This window comes from Perognathus longimembris, chromosome 11 (assembly GCF_023159225.1).
Source record: "Perognathus longimembris pacificus isolate PPM17 chromosome 11, ASM2315922v1, whole genome shotgun sequence".
Classification (NCBI taxonomy): Eukaryota; Metazoa; Chordata; class Mammalia; order Rodentia; family Heteromyidae; genus Perognathus; species Perognathus longimembris.
The window spans coordinates 44505187-44525299 of record NC_063171.1 but is presented as its reverse complement, the minus strand read 5'-3'; the positions used below and the strand labels follow the sequence as shown (position 1 = coordinate 44525299).

Genomic DNA, 20113 nt, shown 5'->3' with positions numbered 1-20113 from the left:
GAGTCTTACAAACTCTCCTGCCCAGGTTGGCTTTGAACCAGGATCTTCAGATTTGAGCCTCCAGAGTAGCTCCAGATAAGAATCAGAAGGTGGGCTAGGAATATGGCCTAGTGGTAAAGTGCTTGCCTCATATACATGAAGCCCTGGGTTCGATTCCTTAGCACCACATATACAGAAAAAGCCAGAAGTGGCGCTGTGGCTCAAGTGGCAGAGTGCTAGCCTTGAGCAAAAAAAGAAGGCAGGGACAGTGCTCAGGCCCTGAGTTCAAGCCCCAGGACTGGCAAAAAATCAAAACGAAGAATCAGAAGATAAGAAATTTGGTTCCGTTTTGTTTCTTAAGGAAAACCAAAAGTGCTCTTAAACATTAGTCTGCATTTTCAAATCTATGAAAGGAAAGGTCAGAGAGGCAAGGCCACCTTAGGAAGTGTGCCATGTTACTCTGGACTCCAGCTTGGGGAGGGAGTTGGCCACATCTGTCTCAACTCTTTTTAGGCTGTCAAGATGGCACTGAGTATGATGGAGAGACAAAGAAGCAGAGCCACTTTGGATTTTAAAGATTTGTTTCCTTTTATTTTTCATCATGATTTTTCATTTCATTTTTCACATCAACAGAGTTGGGTTGAGTATCCCCAGGGGAGGGAGGGAGGTGGATGAGTATCCCCTGAGGTACAGGGGAGAGGGCTACATCCAGCGAATGAAGGGGGAGATAAGGGGGCACACGCTCATATACTGGGCACTGAAGGAGAAGGCAGTCCTTTGAGCACAGACACCAAAGAGTGAAACAGTCACCACCTGGTTCAAGGTTACAAAATTGGGGAGTGACCATAGGGCACCAGACACAGCATGAAGGTGAATCTGGATTTTCTTTTTTGTTATTTTCACTTTTTTTTCCTTTTAACTTTTTTTTTTTAACATTTTACAAACACCTAAAAACTACAACACATCACAGCTACTGTGGGTGTGGGAGGAGGGCACCAAAGAAAGCAGCCACGCAGAGTAGAGTGGGATAGGGGCAGCTTAACCTACCGAGGCTACTGTGTGGAAGGGTGAGGTGGGGAAACTGAGACTCTGGTCCCTGCCTTTGGGGTCCCTCACTTACTGCCCACCCTCTCCTCTTTGAAAGGAGTTGCCAGGAGGGTCCTTGCCCCAGCTTCTTGTGCTTTTTGATCTGCTGGTGTGACCATATGCCTGGTTTCTTTCCTCCTCTCTTTTCACTATCTACCAGGAGACAGGCTGGGGCAAGAGAGGGAGCTGTGCTCCTTCTATCTCTGCTATGGTGGGTGGGTGGAGCCTCTCACTCCAGAGGAGGCCTATGTGTGAAAGGAAGGAAAGAGACAGGCCTTATCAGGTGCCCCCTCAGGTTTCACTAGACTAAGGACTCCTATCCCGGCCTGGCCTAAAACTCCTCCCTTCCAGGCCGAACACAGATACAAGGTTCAGGGAGCTGCCATGGGAGGCAGTGTGTGTCCATTGAGATTATCCTTGGCTTATAGTTTAGGACGGTATAGTGGTACCCCTCCCCCATGGCACATACATCCACATACATAAGTGTACACATACATCCACACACACAGTCCTGCTGAGCTGCCTCAGAACTTAATATCTAAATAAATAAGGATCAGAAAGCTAATTTCATAAAATCCAGGCTTCATACTTGTAGCCCAAATTGAGGGGAAAGTGGAGGCCAGAGGGCTGAGGTTTATTGCTACACCCCCAGCATCCAGCAGGTGTGAGAGGGCACCCAAGACCCTTCAGACGCTTAAGTTCTTTTGGTCCATAGTATACACCCAACCCCAGCCCCCAACACGATACCCATGGTTTCACCAGGGCCTAGGCAGAGGAAATAAGGGGAAGGCAGGAAGCCTGTTCTGGAACCCCTGAGCAGGGAAGCAAGGGCCCCTCACTAACACTGGGGGAGAAGAAGGTGGGGCTCAACCTTCTCTTGTGCAAAGTCAAGGGTGGTAGGAAGTAGGGAGTGCTTCATCCCACTGGAGTGGAGGAGCCTTCCCTGTAGTCCCTGCCCACGGAAGGGGTCACACACATGCACACACACACACACACAGCTAAGACATCAAACACAGGAGTGGAGAGTGAGGGTTCTGGGGGCGCAAAGATGGCAGGGCAGGGAAGGGGAAGAAGGAGCTGTTGGTCTCACAGTGTGCCTGCCATCCCCAAAGCCCCAGAGACCGCCTCACTGCAGCACCTGCCCCCGGGTCTCAGGAAGCTTCAGGGCCAGAGAGCTGCCAAGGGCCAGGGCAGCTGAGGCGAAGAGGATGGGGGCAGCCTTAGTGATCCCCACAAAGGACGTGAAGATGCTGATCCCCAGGACAGCTGCCAGCTTACACAGGGCATTCAGGAAGCCGAAGGCCGTGGTTCTGCTCAGGAGTGACCCAGTGCCAGGTGGTGGAAGGGCCCAGGAAGGAGACAATGAAAGAGGAAATGAAATGGGGGAAGATGGCAGTCAGTGGGCACCAGGGAGATGAAGGATGGAGAGATTCGAGAAGGGAAGGATGGGCATCAGAAAACATAGATAAGTTGGGAGACAAGGGAAAGGAGACCAAAAACAGGTTAATAGTTCAAATTACAAGGATTATATCCCTTCCTCTCCCCCTTTCTCCCCTAGCCTCCAGGCCCTAAGCCTGGTGCCCTGCTCCCATCACACCCGTAACTACCTCTTGTCAGAAGGGTACAGTTCAACCGTTAACACGTCCAGTGAATTCCAGGATGCAATACTGACTCCCCCAAAAAGGCAGAGCAGAGCAATCATGGCCGACTCGCTGTTCCCAAAAGACAGGAAGAAGCAGGAGACACAGGACATCACACTGGAGCCAGCTGCAGCCAGAGCAGGAGAGAGAAATGAAGCCCACCTGTGACCTACCATGGCCATCCGCTAGCCAGGACAACCCCAGGAGAGCCCCTTTCTCAACGCTTGTCCTCACACGCCCTTGTAATTATTGATAATATCAGTAACAACCATTTATTCAGCACCAGCCATAGGCCAAATTTTTTTTTTTTTTTGCCAATTCGGGGGCTTGAACTCAGGGCCTAGGCACTGTCCCTTGTTTCTTTTTGCTCAAGGCTAACACTCTACCAGTTCAGCCACAGAGCCACTTCCAGATTTTTCTGTTTATGTGGTACTGAGGAATCAAACCCAGGGCCTCATGCATGCAAGGCAAGCATCTACCACTAAGCCACATTCCCAGCTCCTAGACCAGATATCTTGATAATTGACATGTGTTCATCTCCATCAACACTGTGAGACAGCTATGATTACCACTTCCATGTTGCAGGTGACAACCAGGCTCATAGAGAGTAAATCACTTGTCTAAGGTAGATGGTAGAGCTGAGATTCAAACCTATAATGTCCAAGCGTGTGTCCCACCCACTTGTAATTCTGCCTTCCTTCTTTGCCCCCTTAAAGTCCTATGCCAGGCCCACCCTATCCTGCAGAAAACATGAGAGGGAGATACTCCCTGGCCAATCTCTCCCACTGGGAAAAGCCTATAGACAGCATCCCCTGGCCCCTGGCTTCCCATCAGTTCTGATCAGCCATTGCCCTTCCTCTCTGGCTTACCAAGCATCCTGAGCCTGCCGATCTTGTCCATGAGCAGAGCAGACACAATATTCCCAGGAAGCACAGCCAGCGTCCCCAAGAAACTGACAAAGTACACCATGTAGGCACCTTCGCCTGTCCCTGTCACATCTAGTGGGCATCCCTCCTTATTGTGCAGGAACGTGCTGTTCACCAGACGGCTGTTGACAAACTTGTACTCAAATAGGTCTGGAAGGTGAAGGAGAGAACACACAAGCAGACATGTCATAGCCAATGTGAAGGGAAGCCCCACAGCTTTAGGCTCTGCATTTGTAGAAGTTAGCTGTAGGAGGCTCTCAAAATGATCCCTATTTGCACTCATTGAAAAACACTGACTAATATCACCATAGAAATTAGGAATCTGTAGAGCAGAAAATGACCATAATCTCTCAAATAGTGTGACTGTTTCCAAGGTTTCCTTTCATTAGTCTTTGTTTCTTGTTTCCTCTTTTTTTTTTTTATTGCCTAAGCTGGCAATAAGCAACCACCATGCTATGGGATTAGGAAATAGATTTCTGAGGAAAATAGCTTTTTTTTTTTTTTTGGCCAGTTCTGAGGCTTGAACTCAGGGCCTGAGCACTTTTCCTGGGCTTCATTTTGCTCAAAGCTAGCACTCTACCACTTGTTTGTTTTGGTTTGGGTTTTTTTTTTTTTTGTTTTTTTTTTTTTTTGGCCAGTCCTGGGGCTTGGACTCAGGGCCTGAGCACTGTCCCTGGCTTCTTTTTGCTCAAGGCTAGCACTCTGCCACTTGAGCCACAGCGCCACTTCTGGCCATTTTCTGTATATGTGGTGCTGGGGAATCGAACCCAGGGCCTCATGTATATGAGGCAGGCACTCTTGCCACTAGGCCATATCCCCAGCCCACACTCTACCAATTGAACCACAGAGCCCTTCCAACTTTTTCTGTTTATGTGGTGCTGAGGAATCAAACCCAGGGCTTCTTGCATGCTAGGCAAGTACTCTACCAGTAAGCACATTCCTATCCCCAAAAATAGCTTTTTGAAAGTCCTAGCTACCATCTTTTTTTCCTGTAATGTGGGAAAAACTCACCCAGTATTCAATTTAGAAGTGAGAAGCTTCAATCTCACTCACAAAACCAGCATTTCATATTTATTTCGTTTAAGGGCCACTGTTCAGTGAATTAATGTAATGATTCTCAACTTTCTTCCCCAATTAATACTCTTTTTATATTCTTTTTTTATTTTTCTCAAGGACTTTGTTTTTTTGCTTTTGTGAGTGTGTGTGTGTGTGTGTGTGTGTGTGTGTGTGTGTGTGTGTCTCCTAGGGCTTGAACTCATGGAAGAAAATAATGAAGAAATGTATCATTTTTGCTTTGTTTAAAAGTACATTAAGGGCTGGGGATATGGCCTAGTGGCAAGAGTGCTTGCCTCACATGAGGTCCTGGGTTCAATTCCCCAGCACCACATATACAGAAAATGGCCAGAAGAGGCACTGTGGCTCAAGTGGCAGAATGCTAGCCTTGAGCAAAAAGAAGCCAGGGACAGTGCTCAGGCCCTGAGTCAAAGCCCCAGGACTGGCAAAACAAAAAAAAAGTACATAAAAATTCAGTCTCTGGTGGCCCACACCTCTAATCCTAGCTACTCAGGAAAATCCGTGAGCCTTTTATCTTCAGTTAACCAGGAAAAAGCCAGAAGTGGAGGTAAAGTTCAAGTGGCAGAACCAGCCTTGAGGGAGAAAGCTAAGAGACAGTGCCCAGGCCTTGAGTTGAAGCCACAATACCAGCACCAAAAAAAAAGGGGGGGGAGCTAATATTAGCTCACTGACTTAGTATCATTCCATCCAAAAGACAAAGAAACTTAAAAAATGTTTTGATAGATAGTCTATCACAAGAAAATACCCAGTGTCCAACTGGATTTTGCATATTATTTGTGGGTGACCAGTAAGTTCCCATAGCACCTTCTCCAGCATAAAAGCTGGTGAATGAGGAAGTGTCTGTCTCCCCTCATTCAATGGGCCTGCCAGCCCTTTAACTGACACCCACCAGCCCCTACCACCACCACCACCTTACCAGTGTTATAGAACACAGTGTTGATGAACGTGCAGTTGCGGAAGAATGTGTTGCTGGAAGTGACATCCTCAAAATAACACTCTTCAAACAGGGAATCCTCAAAAGACACTGACTTCAGACGCAGCCCAATGAACCTGAAAGGGCAGGATGACCAGGATGATGAGACCCCTTCCTCCTCATCCCTGTTCCAAGACTCTGTCCCTTAGGAAAGTAATGGGAGACTCAGCCTTGAGTAGAAACTGCAATTCAACACCTTTCCAGAGTCATCAGAGACAAGAGGCATGAGGTACAGGGGAGGAGTAAGGCTGGAAGACCCTCACACCCCCACATACTTGTCATTGAAGTACTGCCCCCCTCGGTGAATCTGATTCTCCAGCGTGAAGTTGAAAGTCACATGCTCTACGCGCTCTCCAGGGAACACTTTAGTGCGGGCTGCGTAGTCCACTGCCTGGAGATAGCGGATCATGTCAGGAAACCAGACAGTCAGGCCATAATAGCTGGAATGAAGGGCAGTGTAATCAGTCGGACCCTATCCCCTACTCATTCCCCTCCAAATTCATCTCATACTCTTTCTCAAATGCTTTGGTTCTAGAATCTTCAGTGTTTTGAATGTCATCTATTATACAAGAGAACTCTTCCCTCTGCCTAAAACACTTCTCCCAACTTCTACTTCTCAGCCTGTCTACCTTCTCTCCATCATTCAGGATTTAGACCTCCGCCTCCCACGTCCCAAGAGTTCCCATGGTGTTATGCATTTCCTCCACTGTGGCCCCAGCACACTGCTTTGTGGCTACTTTTATCTATCTCCAACCAAAATGTAAACTCCATGAGGACTACTACATGCCTACTTTGTCCAAGCACAGAATAGAAATGTAATACTAGTCAGCCTGAAATACAAGTTTATGGAAGGAAGGGAGGGATGGAGAGAGACAGGGAGAGCGTATGGTCCAGGCATAGATGGAGAGCATCAGGAAGGAATCTGAACAGCGCTTTCCCTTGTTGTTCATCCCATTTATTCCTAATTTCATTTCTCCTCCAGCCCCCTCAACACCCATAACCACAGCCACCGTCTATCACCCACTTCACCCAACCCCTCACCTGAATGACATGGTGAACCATACACCCATCATCATCAGAGTAATGCGTCGGTATTCTGGACCAAAACAGGAGAGGAAATTCCCCCAAACCTGTTAGGGACAGAGCACAAATAGTAACTGGTAGCACCCAAAGACCACTGTTTTCATCCTTCATCTCCTCAGTTCACTCCTCACAGAGGCCCAAGCCCTGCCTTCTTTCTCTGCCTCCCCCCCCTTCCTTTCTCCCTCCACCATCCATCCCCTTATTACCTGTCCCCCCAGGCTCAAGGCTCGGACCCCCCAACGCTGGTACCAGGTCCCTGTGTCAGACTGGATCTCAATCAACTCATCCTCCTGATGAATTGTTTTAATGTGGGTAACCTGGATGGAGTCAAGAGAAGGGTGAGCAGTCACACAGTCTGCATTTTCCAACCGCTTCCAAGTACCTCTGTTTCCCCACAGTAGAAAAATGGAAGGGGTGGGGAGGGATAATCCTGTAGGATGTCATTTAGCTTGAGTGTGACCTGAGATGTCTAGGAAATTGGGGGACATCCACGAAGGCCAAGTGAGGGCTGGCATTTTCAAGGCTTGGGGGCTCGAGTGGGGAGGGCTGTAACTCACTGAGAATACTCGCTCAGGGTGCCCCTTGGCTCTCATGTTGGTATCATGAACCTGCTTCAGCACCATCCAGGCCTCATCATGCTTCCCATTCTAGAGCCAGAGAGATGATTGCAACATCCACGTCAAGCCTCCCAGACCAAGGATTACAGAACCTCTCCAATCTGGCTTCGAAAGTCCCAGGTGCCCCCACCCTCACCCCTGTCCTGTGGCATGCATCAGCCTAAGCTGGGGTCTAGCAGCATACTATCAGATTTGAGTAAGAATGGTGAGGGGAAGGGGAGGCCAGAAGGCAAATCCAAGCACAAGTTCTAGTGATTCCTTGGTACAGTGGATAGAGAAAACTGGAGAGAAGGGCAATGATAGGCAAGTGTGTAGTCAGAGAAGGGGTGGAGTCTAAACCTGGTTCAAGCCAGATAAAACTGAAGAGGGGGAGCTGGGAATATGGCCTAGTGGCAAGAGTGCTTGCCTCGCATACATGAAGCCCTGGGTTCAATTCCCCAGCACCACATATACAGAAAATGGCCAGAAGTGGCGCTGTGACTCCAGTGGCAGAGTGCTAGCCTTGAGCAAAAAGAAGCCAGGGACAGTGCTCAGGCCCTGAGTCCAAGCCCCAGGACTGGCAAAAAAAAAACACCTGAAGAGAGAAGTAAGGGGTAGGAATCTAAATTCAGCTACAAAGTAAGAGCCAGAGTCAAGTCCCCTGCCTACAAAGTCTTGGCTGAGAATATTCAGCCCCACAAGATCACACCAAACCCACAGTGACTATTTAAACACAGGGCTTTTGCAGCCCTCCCACCCTACCCTGCCCAGCCCAGCCCCATTCACCTCCAGGAAGAAGCGAGGGCTCTCAGGCTGCGTGGTCAGAGCCCCAATGGCAAACACAGAAGGAAAGGCGCAGACAAGGACAAAGACCCTCCAGCTATGGAACTGGTAAGCAGAACCCATCTGAAAACTCCACCCTGGCAAAGACAGTCACAGCATCAGCAGAGAGGCCCAAGCCCATCGGGACCATGGGGGGGAGGGGGGAGGAGAGTGGCTTCCAAGGGCTGCTCACCATAATGGGGAATGATGGCCCAGGCCATCGCGGCTGCATAGACTCCACCAATCATCCAGAACATGCAGAGCCAGCTTAAATGCTCCCCACGCTTCTCCTGGGCCAGAAACTCCGAGAAATAGGAGAAGACAATGGGGATGGACCCTCCAATCCTGGAAGACATTGTAAGAATTCACTATTTAGAAAATGGCCATATTCCTTCATTCCTAATCCCCTAGATCGCCAATTCCTTTTTATCTTCCACACCTTTTTTAAAAGACTCCATCTCACATATCATGCTCTACAAATTGTTCTCGCCATCATATAACTATTGTTGGGATAGGAAACAGGCAAGGAGGTCTCAAGGGAAGGGGAAAAAAACACATATTCAATATGGAAGGTAACTACAGAGTTAGGAGAGAAGGAAATGAGAAACCTAAGAAGGAAAGTATGAGGGCAGGGGCAATGGAGTGGATCAGAAACGAGCTTGGAAATGAGCTTGGAGACAAGGCAGCACCAGTGAAAGTCTGCCAGTGCTTGGGGAGTGCAGGCAGACTAGGGCAAGGCTTCAACTTCTTGCCAGTTTGCGTGTCAGCAAGGTTTGCTGTCCAATGCAGGAGAAAGTTAACATCTAGGAAAGGAGAACTCTAGGGTCCACAGGACACAGGGTGACGCCAAAGTCCACTACACCTCTTTGTATAAACAAATGTGTGTGGGTATGTGTAGGTGTGTGCATGCACGCGCTCTCAAAAAGAGAACTATGGAGGACTCAGGAGTGGACCAGACATGGAGTGATGTTCTGGATGGCAGCAGACAGGCCCTAGATGAGGAAGCTGTCCTGAAGTTGGCAGAGAAAAAAAAATCCATTCATTCATTCATTTCACACATAGATAAGGTGCACTTATGCTTGGCATCAGCAACCGAGGCACAGTCCTTTCTTTCAAGGGTCTTAGAATTTAAACACTCGGGGCTGGGAATATGGCCCAGTGGTAGAGTGCTTGCCTCGTATAATGAAGCCCTGGGTTCAATTCCCCAGCACCACTTATACACAAAAAAGCCAGAAGTGGCACTGTGGTTCAAGTGGCAGAGTGCTAGCCTTGAGCAGGAAGAAGCCAGGGACAGTGCTCAGGCCCTGAGTCCAAGGCTCAGGACTGGCCAAAAAAAAAAAAAAGAATTTAAACACTCACCCAACCCCAGAAAGGAGGCGACAGAAGAGAAAAGTGCCATAACCCTGGACGAAAGATGAGAAGAAAGCGAAGACACTGTTGACTGAAAGTGAGATGAGCAGACACTGCCTCCGACCCAGCCGATCAGCCAGACCGCCCCAGAGGAAGGCTCCCACCATCATGCCTAGGTAGACGATGAGGCCTGGAAAGACGAGGAGGAGGAAATCAAAAGCAGGAGGATGAGCAAATACATCTCAATTCACCCATCCACTGAGCATCACAGTAGCTGAAAATGGGGGAGAATGGATGGAGGATCTGAAGAGCATCCAGAAGCCATCTACCCAGAGGTAGGAGCGAGCCAGCGAGAGAAGGTGGACTGTATGAGCAAATCTCTTAGGCCACAGATTCCAAGGTCAGAAGGTGGAAGGTAGGTATGGGAGATCCCCAAAACTACTGTTTTCTCTGTCTCTCTTTCTTCCGTGAGTATGCACACACACACACACACACACACACACACACACACACACACACACACTTAATTCACATACCAGGAAGAATGTATCTGTCTAGATCCTCAGACCATCCCTGGGGCTGCCCTACCCATCCTTCTTGAACGTTGGATGCAACAGGTTTATTTTTTGAGAAAGGAGCTCCAAATTCTTTAAATCATCCCAGAGTATCTCCTACACAAAATCTGCTCTTTACTCCTTCCAGTCCCAATACTTCTGGCCCTAAAGCTCCCTAGTTTATTGCTTCCTTCATAAAATCAGAATTAGAATTGATCTTAAAACCTCATCAAGGGCTGGGGATATAGCCTAGCGGCAAGAGTGCCTGCCTCGGATACACGAGGCCCTAGGTTCGATTCCCCAGCACCACATATACAGAAAACGGCCAGAAGCAGTGCTGTGGCTCAAGTGGCAGAGTGCTAGCCTTGAGCGGGAAGAAGCCAGGGACAGTGCTCAGGCCCTGAGTCCAAGGCCCACGACTGGCAAAAAAAAACAAAAAAAAACCTCATCAACTCCAAAGTTTTCATTTTACCCACAAACCAAAGAGAGCCCCAGGGTTTGTTCTGTGTAAGGCAAAGCAACCCCTGGATCTTTTCTCGGTGAGCCTAGGAGGTTCCCCCCTCAAAGTCTGTATCAGTAAAGCCATCCGATCCCACTCTCTGGCCCCTAGACACTCCCAAGTCTGAAGTGTTCTGACCCCCACTATCCCAAACTGAGCATGACTACTGATGTACTTTTTCCCATTCAGGGAAAGGGAAGACTATGAAGAAACACTGAACAATGGCCCAACTTACCATGGTCATGTCCTACAGAACTAAGCAAACCACCACCTACCACCCACCCACTAGCCCAAGCCCCAATCCAGCTACCCTCTCTCAACCTCGTGCATGGGCAAGTTCTTCCAGAGAGAGTGTGTGCGGAAGGGCAGTGTGCAGAGGAACTCTGGGCCCTCTGGGGACATCTCAAAAGGAGCAGGAGGGTCCTAGCGGGTCCGATGGGAGGGATGGGGACAAAGATGTTTCCCAAGTTGGGAGCAGAATAGGGCTGTGGTGCCCCTGATTTGTCTTACCCAGCATGCCCTTGTTGGAGTCAGACAGGCACATGTCTTTCTCAGCACTGGGCAGCACGAAGCCCACCACAAAGACCTCCACACCATCAGCCATCAGCGCCAGACCAAGCACAAAATAGAGTGTCCACTGGAATCGGCCATGGCCACACTCCCGTAGGATGGTCTCATACTGCTGGGCCAGTTCTTCACGTTCCTTCCGCCTCTGTGCCTCCCCTCTGCCCCCGGGGGGACCCTCTCCATCACTCAGGCCCCCTCTCACTCCAGCCAGGGGCGCCCCATCTGCCATCCTCTCACTTTTGCCACTAGACTCTGCCCGGGGGATGCCCTGATACTCCCCCTCGTAGATCTCATCGTCCTCATCATGGCCCTCGGTGGCATCACTAGATGCACCACCTTCCTCCTCATCCTGGGCCCCTTCTCCACGGTAATAGCCATCTGCGGGGGCAGGGAAGTCATCGTCGTCATCCTCCTCTTCAAAGCGGGAATAGGATCTTCGAGAATACTCGTCCTGAACCCTGTCCAGGCCCTTCACCACTTTCTTGGCGGCATGCTTCTTAACTTCCTTGGCAATGTCTTTGGCCCCACGGATGAAGGCTGCCCGGTCTCGGAAGCCCTCTTCCATGATGGGGCTTTGGGCACTTCACCAGATATGCCTCGCTCTCTGCTTGCTTTTCAGCTTTCTGCTCAAGGACGTGTGGAGTCAAGAGGATTCCTCCCCTAGTGGGGAACAGGTTCCAGGATCTTTGGGCTCAGGCTAAGAGGAAATAGAGCCTGGCCAGTGAGTGTCTAGAAGGGAAATGGAAGGAGAGGACCTGGGCTTACATTTAGTTCAGAAGGGTGAGTGGGGAAGGGAGAGGAGGAGCAGGGGGATAAGAAGGGAAGGGGGAGCCAGGTTGGTCAGGGGAGCCAGGGTAACTCAGGAATTCTCTTCCAGGAGCCTTTGGAGACCTATGAAAAGAGAGAGAAAAAGGAAGCTGTGAGTCATAGGACAGTGACAAGAGCTACTATTGGGGCCCTCTCAACCCAGAGCCTCACCTCAATACAAGTCCCCTTGCTTGGAACACAAAGGCTGTGACTCTGAAACCTGCTACCTACGCCAGGCCCTTTTCTAACCCCTGCCCACATCAAATTCAGACATCTCACTTTATCACCAAGCTGAAAAGGAAATTAGGTGCTGAAGGTATAACTCAAGTGGTAGAGCACTTGCCTAGCCAGTGTGAGGCCGTAGGTTCAATCCTCAAGATTGGAAAGCAAAAAAGAAACAAAATAGAAAAAGAAGAAAAAGGAATCCCCTAGTCTACTCTGGTCTGGGGTTCTTTTGGGGGCAAAACTTGTAGGAAAATATGTAGAAGGAGGACAACCCCCTCCTCTAGTCTGAAGCTTCCACAGTCCTTCCCAACCTACTTGAGTCTAGTGAGTAAAAGCTCAGCTTCCAGAATCAGATAGACCTGAGTCTGATTTCTTGTTTTGGCACTTACTAGTTAGGTAAACTCAGGAGTGTATATGATAGTCAAACCTTATCTTTAAAAAAGAGTGGAAAACAGAGGTGTTGTTCCAGGCTGGGAATATGGCCTCGTGGTAGAGTGCTTGCCTCCCATACACAAAGCCCTGGGTTCAATTCCCCAGCACCACATATATAGAAAAAGCCAGAAGTGGCGCTGTGGCTCAAGTGGTAGAGTGCTAGCCTTGAGCAAAAAGAAACCAGGGACAGTGCTCAGGCCCTGAGTCCAAGCCCCAGGACTGGCAAAAAAAATAAATAAATAATAAAATAAAAAATAAACATAGGTGTTGTTCCAATGGCAGAGTGCTGGCCTTGAGTGAGAAAGCTAAGTGAAAGCCTGAGGCCCTGAGTTCAAGCCCTAGGACCAGCACATAAATATAAAAATAAATAAATAATGAAAGGTAAAGATTAAATGAGACAATGCATATATGTTCCTTACCATAGTACCTAGAACCAAAAAAAAAGTGATAAATAATATACCTCTTACTACTGTCATAACAGTAATATAGTGAGATGCCAAAGGCTTTCACAGGTTCCCCAAAAAAAGCCCTCCCTGAGGCTCTTTAGGATGAGTGGCAAAAAGGGTCACTATCAAGGAGCATATGACTTAGGTAGATCACCTAAATTGAAGTCCAAACTCTACTTCTAATCATGCTTGGCCTCCCAGTTCCTCGTATTTATTTAGAGGATAATTAATTGGGCGGGGGGGGGGGGGGGACTCTTTCTCAGTCAGAGTGAAAATCTGATCTCACAGTAGATATTCTATAAATATTAGTTTCCTTTCTTCCCATTGTATTGGAGGTGTGAGAAAAGCAGCAAGAGTCTAGGAAAGTTCATATATTGATGCTGCTGCCCAGAATCCTCCCAGAAGCCCACTGTGTTAAAGCTAATTCCAACAGATAATGTGGGCCCACATTATCTCCCTCCATACCAAAAGGGAAGACCCACAAAGGGAAGACTTGGAACGTGAATAGATTGGACAAGTGAGATCAAAAGCTAAGGTAATAGCTGGACATTGGTGGCTCATGCTTGTAATCCTAGCTACTCAGGAGGCCAAGATCTGAGGATCATGGTTCAAAGCCAGCCAGGGCAGGAAAGTCTGTAAGGCTCTTTTCTCCAATAGACTACCAAAAAAGCCAAAAGTAGAGTTTTGGCTCAAGTAATACAGCACTACCTTGAGCAAACAAAACTCAGGGACAGTGCCCAGGCCCTGAGTTCAAGACCAAGGACTGGCGCATACCCCACCCCCCACAAAACGAAGGTGATGACTGGTGGCTGCCTTCCTCCAGAATGCTGCATGTGTGCCCCTTTCTCTGGGGGAGGTGGGAATCGAGATGACTGATGAGTTATACACAGTTTTTAATGTGAAGATCTAAGGTCTATGGACACACCTCCTTCCTCCAGGGCCTCCTTTCTAATCCCCTTTAATCCCTTCTGCTTCTGCAGGAGTCAAGGGAAAAGGAGTCCAGGAATGCCGCATTGCGTAGGCGGCTAGTGAAGAATAAAGGGGTCCTTGGGTATGCCCCCCAAAGGGAAGCATAGGATAAACTCCTTACTTCTCAGAGACAGAGGATGTAAGTCTAGCTTCAGATTAGAGATATATCCCTAAAAATATCCTGCTGCTCCAACCCATCCAGAACCTTCATTAAATGTGACACATACACGCGCGCGCGCACACACACACACACACACACAAGTCTAGTCCTGGGAGTAGAGGGTAAGTAATGCTGTGTGATTCAGAGGGAAGCACTGCCAAGCACAGCCTTACCCCCTCAGGACAGATGTGAGCAGTGGACCACAGTGACCAGAAGCAGTGACCCCTACATCACCTTCTTTTCTTCGGAATTCAGGGCCCAGTCATCCTCTATCCTCCATGATTGAGAGGGAACTATGGGATTCCCTCAGTGCAAGGCAATCTGCATTCTTTTCCATTCTTTCCCAAGCAGGATCTGCCCCCCAAACCCTGAAAGAAGCAGATGGACCCACCAGGAGCCATACCCAATGTTTGATGACAACTGTTTACCCCTGAGAGGTACAGGAGGGATAGAGAAGATTCTCAGAACCGCAGCAGTGGCTCAACAGCCAGCTCCCCCAGGGCCAACAAGCCCATGGGGGAGAGAAAGAAGACAAATTCTTTGAGCTGGTGAGGAAGTGGTGCTATTTTTAGCCCCCAAAGCAGCACAGAATGGCTAAGCCTGTAAAAGAAAGACACTTGGGTAGGTGGAGGTTAAAGGAGACAAGATGGGAGCATCTAAGGTCCTTTAAGATTGGCTAGCTTCACGTGATGGAAAAAAAAATGTACCCAGATTTTCTGCAGAGGGTAGAAATGGGGGGTAAGGGGGAGGGATATTTCTCCAGAGCAGATGTTTCCTTTCAGAACAACTTGCTCTAAATCAGACCACCACCCCACTCCATCAAAGCCTCTTACTTTGGGGGTCACTTACATTTTCAGCCCACCTCAGGCCGGGTAAGAAGGTCATTAAGAAGCAAGCACTCATTAAAACGTCAGGAGGCTGAGGTGAGGGGATAAGGAGGGAGGAAGGAGAGGGAGAGAGAAAGGGGAGGGGGAAAAGGGAGATGGAAGAGGGGGGAGGGAGGGGGGTTGCCAAAGCGCCCTCCCCATTACAGCTAGAGGACTTAGCCTCGACCCCCCACCCCAATTAAGAAGGTGAGAGCATCCACACGCGGGGGTGGGGGGAGAGGGGGGCTCGGGATGAAGATGTCAGCTAAAAAATGCAAAGGGAGGAATGCACAGGGCTAGGCGGAGAGACTGGGAGAACCCTCCACACGCACAAGCTTAGAGACCACCCCTACCGGCAACTGCGGCGACCACCCTCCCCCATCTCCCCTCGGCTCTGGTATAGGGACAAGCCCCTAGAATGGACGGAAGTGTCATGGGGCGCCTCCCCACCCTTGGCACTGCCGCTGGACAACAGCCCACCATCATCAGGAACCACTGCCCACAGCCATGGCCATCGTTGTCCCCAATATCAGATCCATTACCATCTCCCTCTCCCTAGTGCTTCCATTCTTGATTCCCCAACCCCCCAACCTCCATCTGCACCTGCCCTTCTTCCACTGCCCCCACCCAAGGTCTAGGGGCGCAGACTGAGGCAGCATCCGGCTCTCTGGGCCCAGCCAAGGTCATTTATCATTCATGGAGGGGGGGGATGTCAAGGTGAGGAAGTGATTAGAGTTTGGGGGAACCTCATCTACCTAACAACCCCTCACCAGGTTCATCTCCGGATGGTATTGGAGACTTGGCCAAGGTGGAGGAAAAAACCCCACCCCTCCCTCTCCTATGTACATACATGTGTGTACATAGAGGTACGTACAGAGACGTCTACATGCATACGTATGCATATGCACACGTATAGGCACACATATCCTGAGCTGCACAACGAAATGCCCGCCTCCCCCCACCTCATCCCAAGAAAAAAACATCGACCCCCCCTCACCCCAGCGCAGGGATGGTCGCCCTCTGGGTAAGCAAAGCATCGGAGAATAAAATGGCTGCGAGGCAAGGATGCTCTTGCCAGGGGCGGGGTGGAGGTGAGAGTCTGAGGGGGGGGGCGGGTCTCACCTGGCTGGGTACCCCGGGTATGGGAGCCCCGGGTGAGGGTGGGGGTCCGGCCGCGGGGCTGAGGCGGCGGCGACGGCGGCGGCGACTGCTCGGGTAAACGGGAAGAGGCACTGCAGACCTGGCCCCCCCCCACGCGCGCTCCGGCCCCGCCTCCGGCCCCGCCCCCGCGCCCAGAGCACCGGGAGAGACCATTGGGGGGCGGGCGGAGGGGGGGGCGAGGAAAGAGATGGGGCGGGGTGGGGGGGGGGACTCACGACCCGGAGTGATGGTGAAGAAATGATGAGTGCGAAGAGCCACAGGGACCCCTGACGACGACATTCCGCCTTTCCCGGCTCCTTCCCAGCAAACGAGGAAAGGAGCCACTGAGCGAGTAATCGCGACGTGAGGGAGGCGAGTGGGGAGACAGACTCGGTGGGGAGGGGAGAGGGGAGAGTGAGGCGGCCCCAGGACAGAGCCTCGGAGATCCTGGGGTTCGGAACGTCTCTCCCCACTTTCCAGTCATCATCCTCTCCCACCCACAGCCAGCAGGGCTCAGACGCCAACCTTACCTGTCAGAAGTTACAAGGGGAGGTTTCCGTTCTGAACTCCCAGACGCAGAAGCTCCTTGCATGGAGTCCACATTATTTACCCACTGCGTGGCCCTCCTGGTCACCCTCTCATCCTTCTCCAGCTGCTGGAAGCCCAGGTGAGAGCCGGAGACACAGAGAGGTTTATGTCACAGATCAGATCCTTTACTCAAAGAAGGCTCACCTCAATCCCCTTCCCCATTTGCTTTTCACACACACACCCCCCACACTTGTTACCAGAGCAGGAAGGGATTGGTTCCAGTTTGTTCCCGGCATCTTTCCTTCACCTCTGCCAGTAACCTGGGTTCACAGATCCAAGACACACTGTTTGGCAACATTTGGTGACCATCACTGACTGCTCCAGGAGTTCAAGAGAGTATGTGGTGGTTTCCAATACACATTCTGAGTGTGTCTGTTCTCAGTAAGGACTTGTGTCTTGGACTAGATGTGCTGCTTCAGGTTCCTTAAAACTCTAAAACTGTAAGATTGTTTGACTCAACGTGGAGGTTCCAGGCTGCAGAGATACACTACATAGAAAAGGCTGGCAGCTTGTGTCTCAGGAGATCTCCTAGATGACATCTGGTATGTAGAATTTACCAATAGGGATATGGGCCTGAGCCTTGTAGGTGCCAATGCTGGACTGGAAGTATTTGAGTCAATAATGTTTACAATGTACTGAAATATTAAACCATAATACATGTTTTCTATGAAAATGCAACCATCCTTCAGACTGAACTTACATCTACATGTCCTATACATTCACTCCTTGAAGCCAAATCAGAATCATGCCAATGTATAAATACACAATGACATAATCAAATAGGATTTGTATCTTTAATGGCATCTGGCCATCCCCAATAAGGAATCATGCCAATGGGCCCAAACTCTTGGCAACAATTCTCTACCCCCACCTCTACAGTCTGGGCAGACTTGCCAATGCTCCTGGACTACACTAAATGTATGGCTGAAGCACTCTTTCCAGGATGGTACTTGGAACAGCTCCTGCCCACTAGGGCCTCAGGGACATTCCATTTACTAGGCTTTCATTGATGGTCCTTCTTAAAGCTGATACACTCTTTAAATATGCCATTATTTCCAATTATAGCAAAGTTTTCCTGGCAGGAAGCCATTTCTTTAGGGTGATTTTGCATACTCTTTGCTGATGTACTTCTGTTCTATCTCTCCTCCCTCTTTCTGTGCCAATCCTAGGGTTTAAACTCGGGGCCTGAGTGTTATCTCTAAGCTTTTTTTGCTCAAGGCTAGTGCTTTACCACTTGAACCATAACTCCACTTCTGGCTTTTTTGGTGGCTAGTTGGAGGTAATTTCATGGATTTTCTTGCCCTGGCTTTGAACCTGGATCCTCATGTTTCCTTAGTAGCTATGGTTACAGGCATGAACTACCAGTGCCTGCCCTAACTTTTCAACCAGGAAAAAGCCAGAAGTGAAGACATGACTCAAGAGCACCAGCCATGAGTGAAAAAGCTCAATGAGAGCTCAAAGCCATGAGTTCAAGCTCCAGTACAGGCACGCACGCGCACACACGTGCACACACACACACACATACACACACACAGAGCCAAAAAAGAATGAGAAAGAATGATCCCAAAAAAGATATCCAGACTCACCTTTTCTTGCCTAGAGTTCAGACGTTCACAGCTATAAAGGCAAAATGGAGCTTCAACAAGGGAGTGATAGAACAAGATTAAATGTGGCAAAGAGGTGGAGCTGCTGTTTGGACCAGTTGCTGATTTCTTTTTGCCAGTTCTACATGCTCTTGATCAGCCTTTTAGTTCACAGCTACTGCTCTGTCATTTGAACTAAGCCTCCAGCATTGCTTTCTGCTGGTTAATTGAAGTTACTATCACTGGCAGGACACCAGTGGCTCATGCCTATGATCCTAGCTACTCAGGAGGCTGAGTTCTGAGGATCATGGTTTGAATCTAGCAGGCAGGAAAGTCTGTGAGACTCATATCTCCAATAAGCTACCACAAAAAAAGGTGGAAGTGGGATTATAGAACTGTGGTTCAAGCAGTAAAACACCTTGAGCAAAAAAAGCTCATGGTCAGTACCCAGGTCATGAGGTCAAGCCCCAAGACCAGGAGTCTCAGATTTAACCAGGCAATCTCTGTCCAAACTGGTACCTGACTACTTGCTGAAATCTCTTTTGTGTACAGACTTATATGTGAGTGAAATCAGGTTTAGAAGTAATGAGGACAAAAATGGGAATAAGCTGGGCACCACTGGCTCAAACCTGTAATCCTAGCTACTCAGGAGGCTGAGTTCTGAGGATCACAGTTCAAATTCAAGCCCAGACACCAAAGTCTGAGTCTCGTATCTCTAATTACACACACACACACACACACACACACACACACACACACACACACACACACACACACCACAGCCAGAAGCAGAGCTGTGGCTCAAGTGGTAAAGCACTAACCTTGAGCTGAAAAAACTCAGGGACAGCAAGTACCCAGGCCCTGAGTTCAACCCTAGGCCTGCAAAGCTAATAAAAATAAAATGGGAGTAACATACAGACTTACCCATGATGTCTGGTGATGAAGAAAATGAAACTGCCCCAACTTACTCATTTTAACTTTTGTTTGGTTCCAAGTGAAGGTCACATTAACAGTAAATCAAGCTGCCCTCTATATCCTCTACTTCCCTGAGTAACTTCCAATGGTTTCTTATAGGTAAATACACATGTGGCACCCCGTACATATGATATTGTAAGCATTAGGATTGGAACCCAGGGCCTCATGCATACCAATTACATACTCTACCACCAGCAACTCCTTGGTACATTATGGTGGTGTACCACAACTACTTTAAGCAGCATCTTGCTCTCCCTTGTCATACCTGCATAGTACTCCACTATGTATTTACCATTTCATTCAACTAATCCCTTTTACTGATGGATATGAATTGTTTCCAGTCTGTTGTCCCAAATAAGAGTTGAAGTATCATTGTGCACTGTTTCTATTTCTGACAGTGTATCCATGCACTTCATTTCTGTTGTCCTTTGATAGTGTCCCTGTGTTTTAAACCAGAACTACAGCCTCAACTGCTCTAGTGCACAGCAGAATGCAGCTATTTTTAACAGCATTATTACAGAGTAAGCCTTCAAATGTAAATAGCCTCCTCACTCTTACCATTCTTCCCCCCATACCTTGATATATCCTTTTTAAAAATAAGCCAGGCCCCAGGGGCTCACACCTGTAATCCTAGCTACTCAGGAGGCTAAGAGCTGAGGATCATGATTCAAAGCCAGCCAGGACAGGAAAATCCATGACTCTTATCTCCAATTAACCACCAGAAAACTGGAAGTGGTGCTGTGGAAGACACAAACTTTGAGCTAAACAGCTCA

At 49.0% G+C, this 20113-nt stretch overlaps 1 protein-coding gene across 1 annotated transcript; it reads right to left on the bottom strand.

Moving 5' to 3' along the window:
* Window positions 1-341: 341 nt before the first annotated feature.
* Window positions 342-15171, bottom strand: Sv2a (synaptic vesicle glycoprotein 2A). The gene is made up of 13 exons (XM_048357441.1): window positions 14423-15171; window positions 11093-12040; window positions 9539-9719; window positions 8373-8524; window positions 8144-8277; window positions 7319-7408; window positions 6968-7078; window positions 6720-6808; window positions 5954-6118; window positions 5622-5755; window positions 3575-3781; window positions 2673-2832; window positions 342-2375 (listed from the first exon to the last, which is right to left on the bottom strand). The coding sequence occupies exons 2-13, from the start codon at window positions 11712-11714 to the stop codon at window positions 2192-2194; spliced, it is 2229 nt and encodes a 742-aa protein (XP_048213398.1). The 5' UTR covers window positions 11715-12040; window positions 14423-15171; the 3' UTR covers window positions 342-2191.
* Window positions 15172-20113: the final 4942 nt, after the last annotated feature.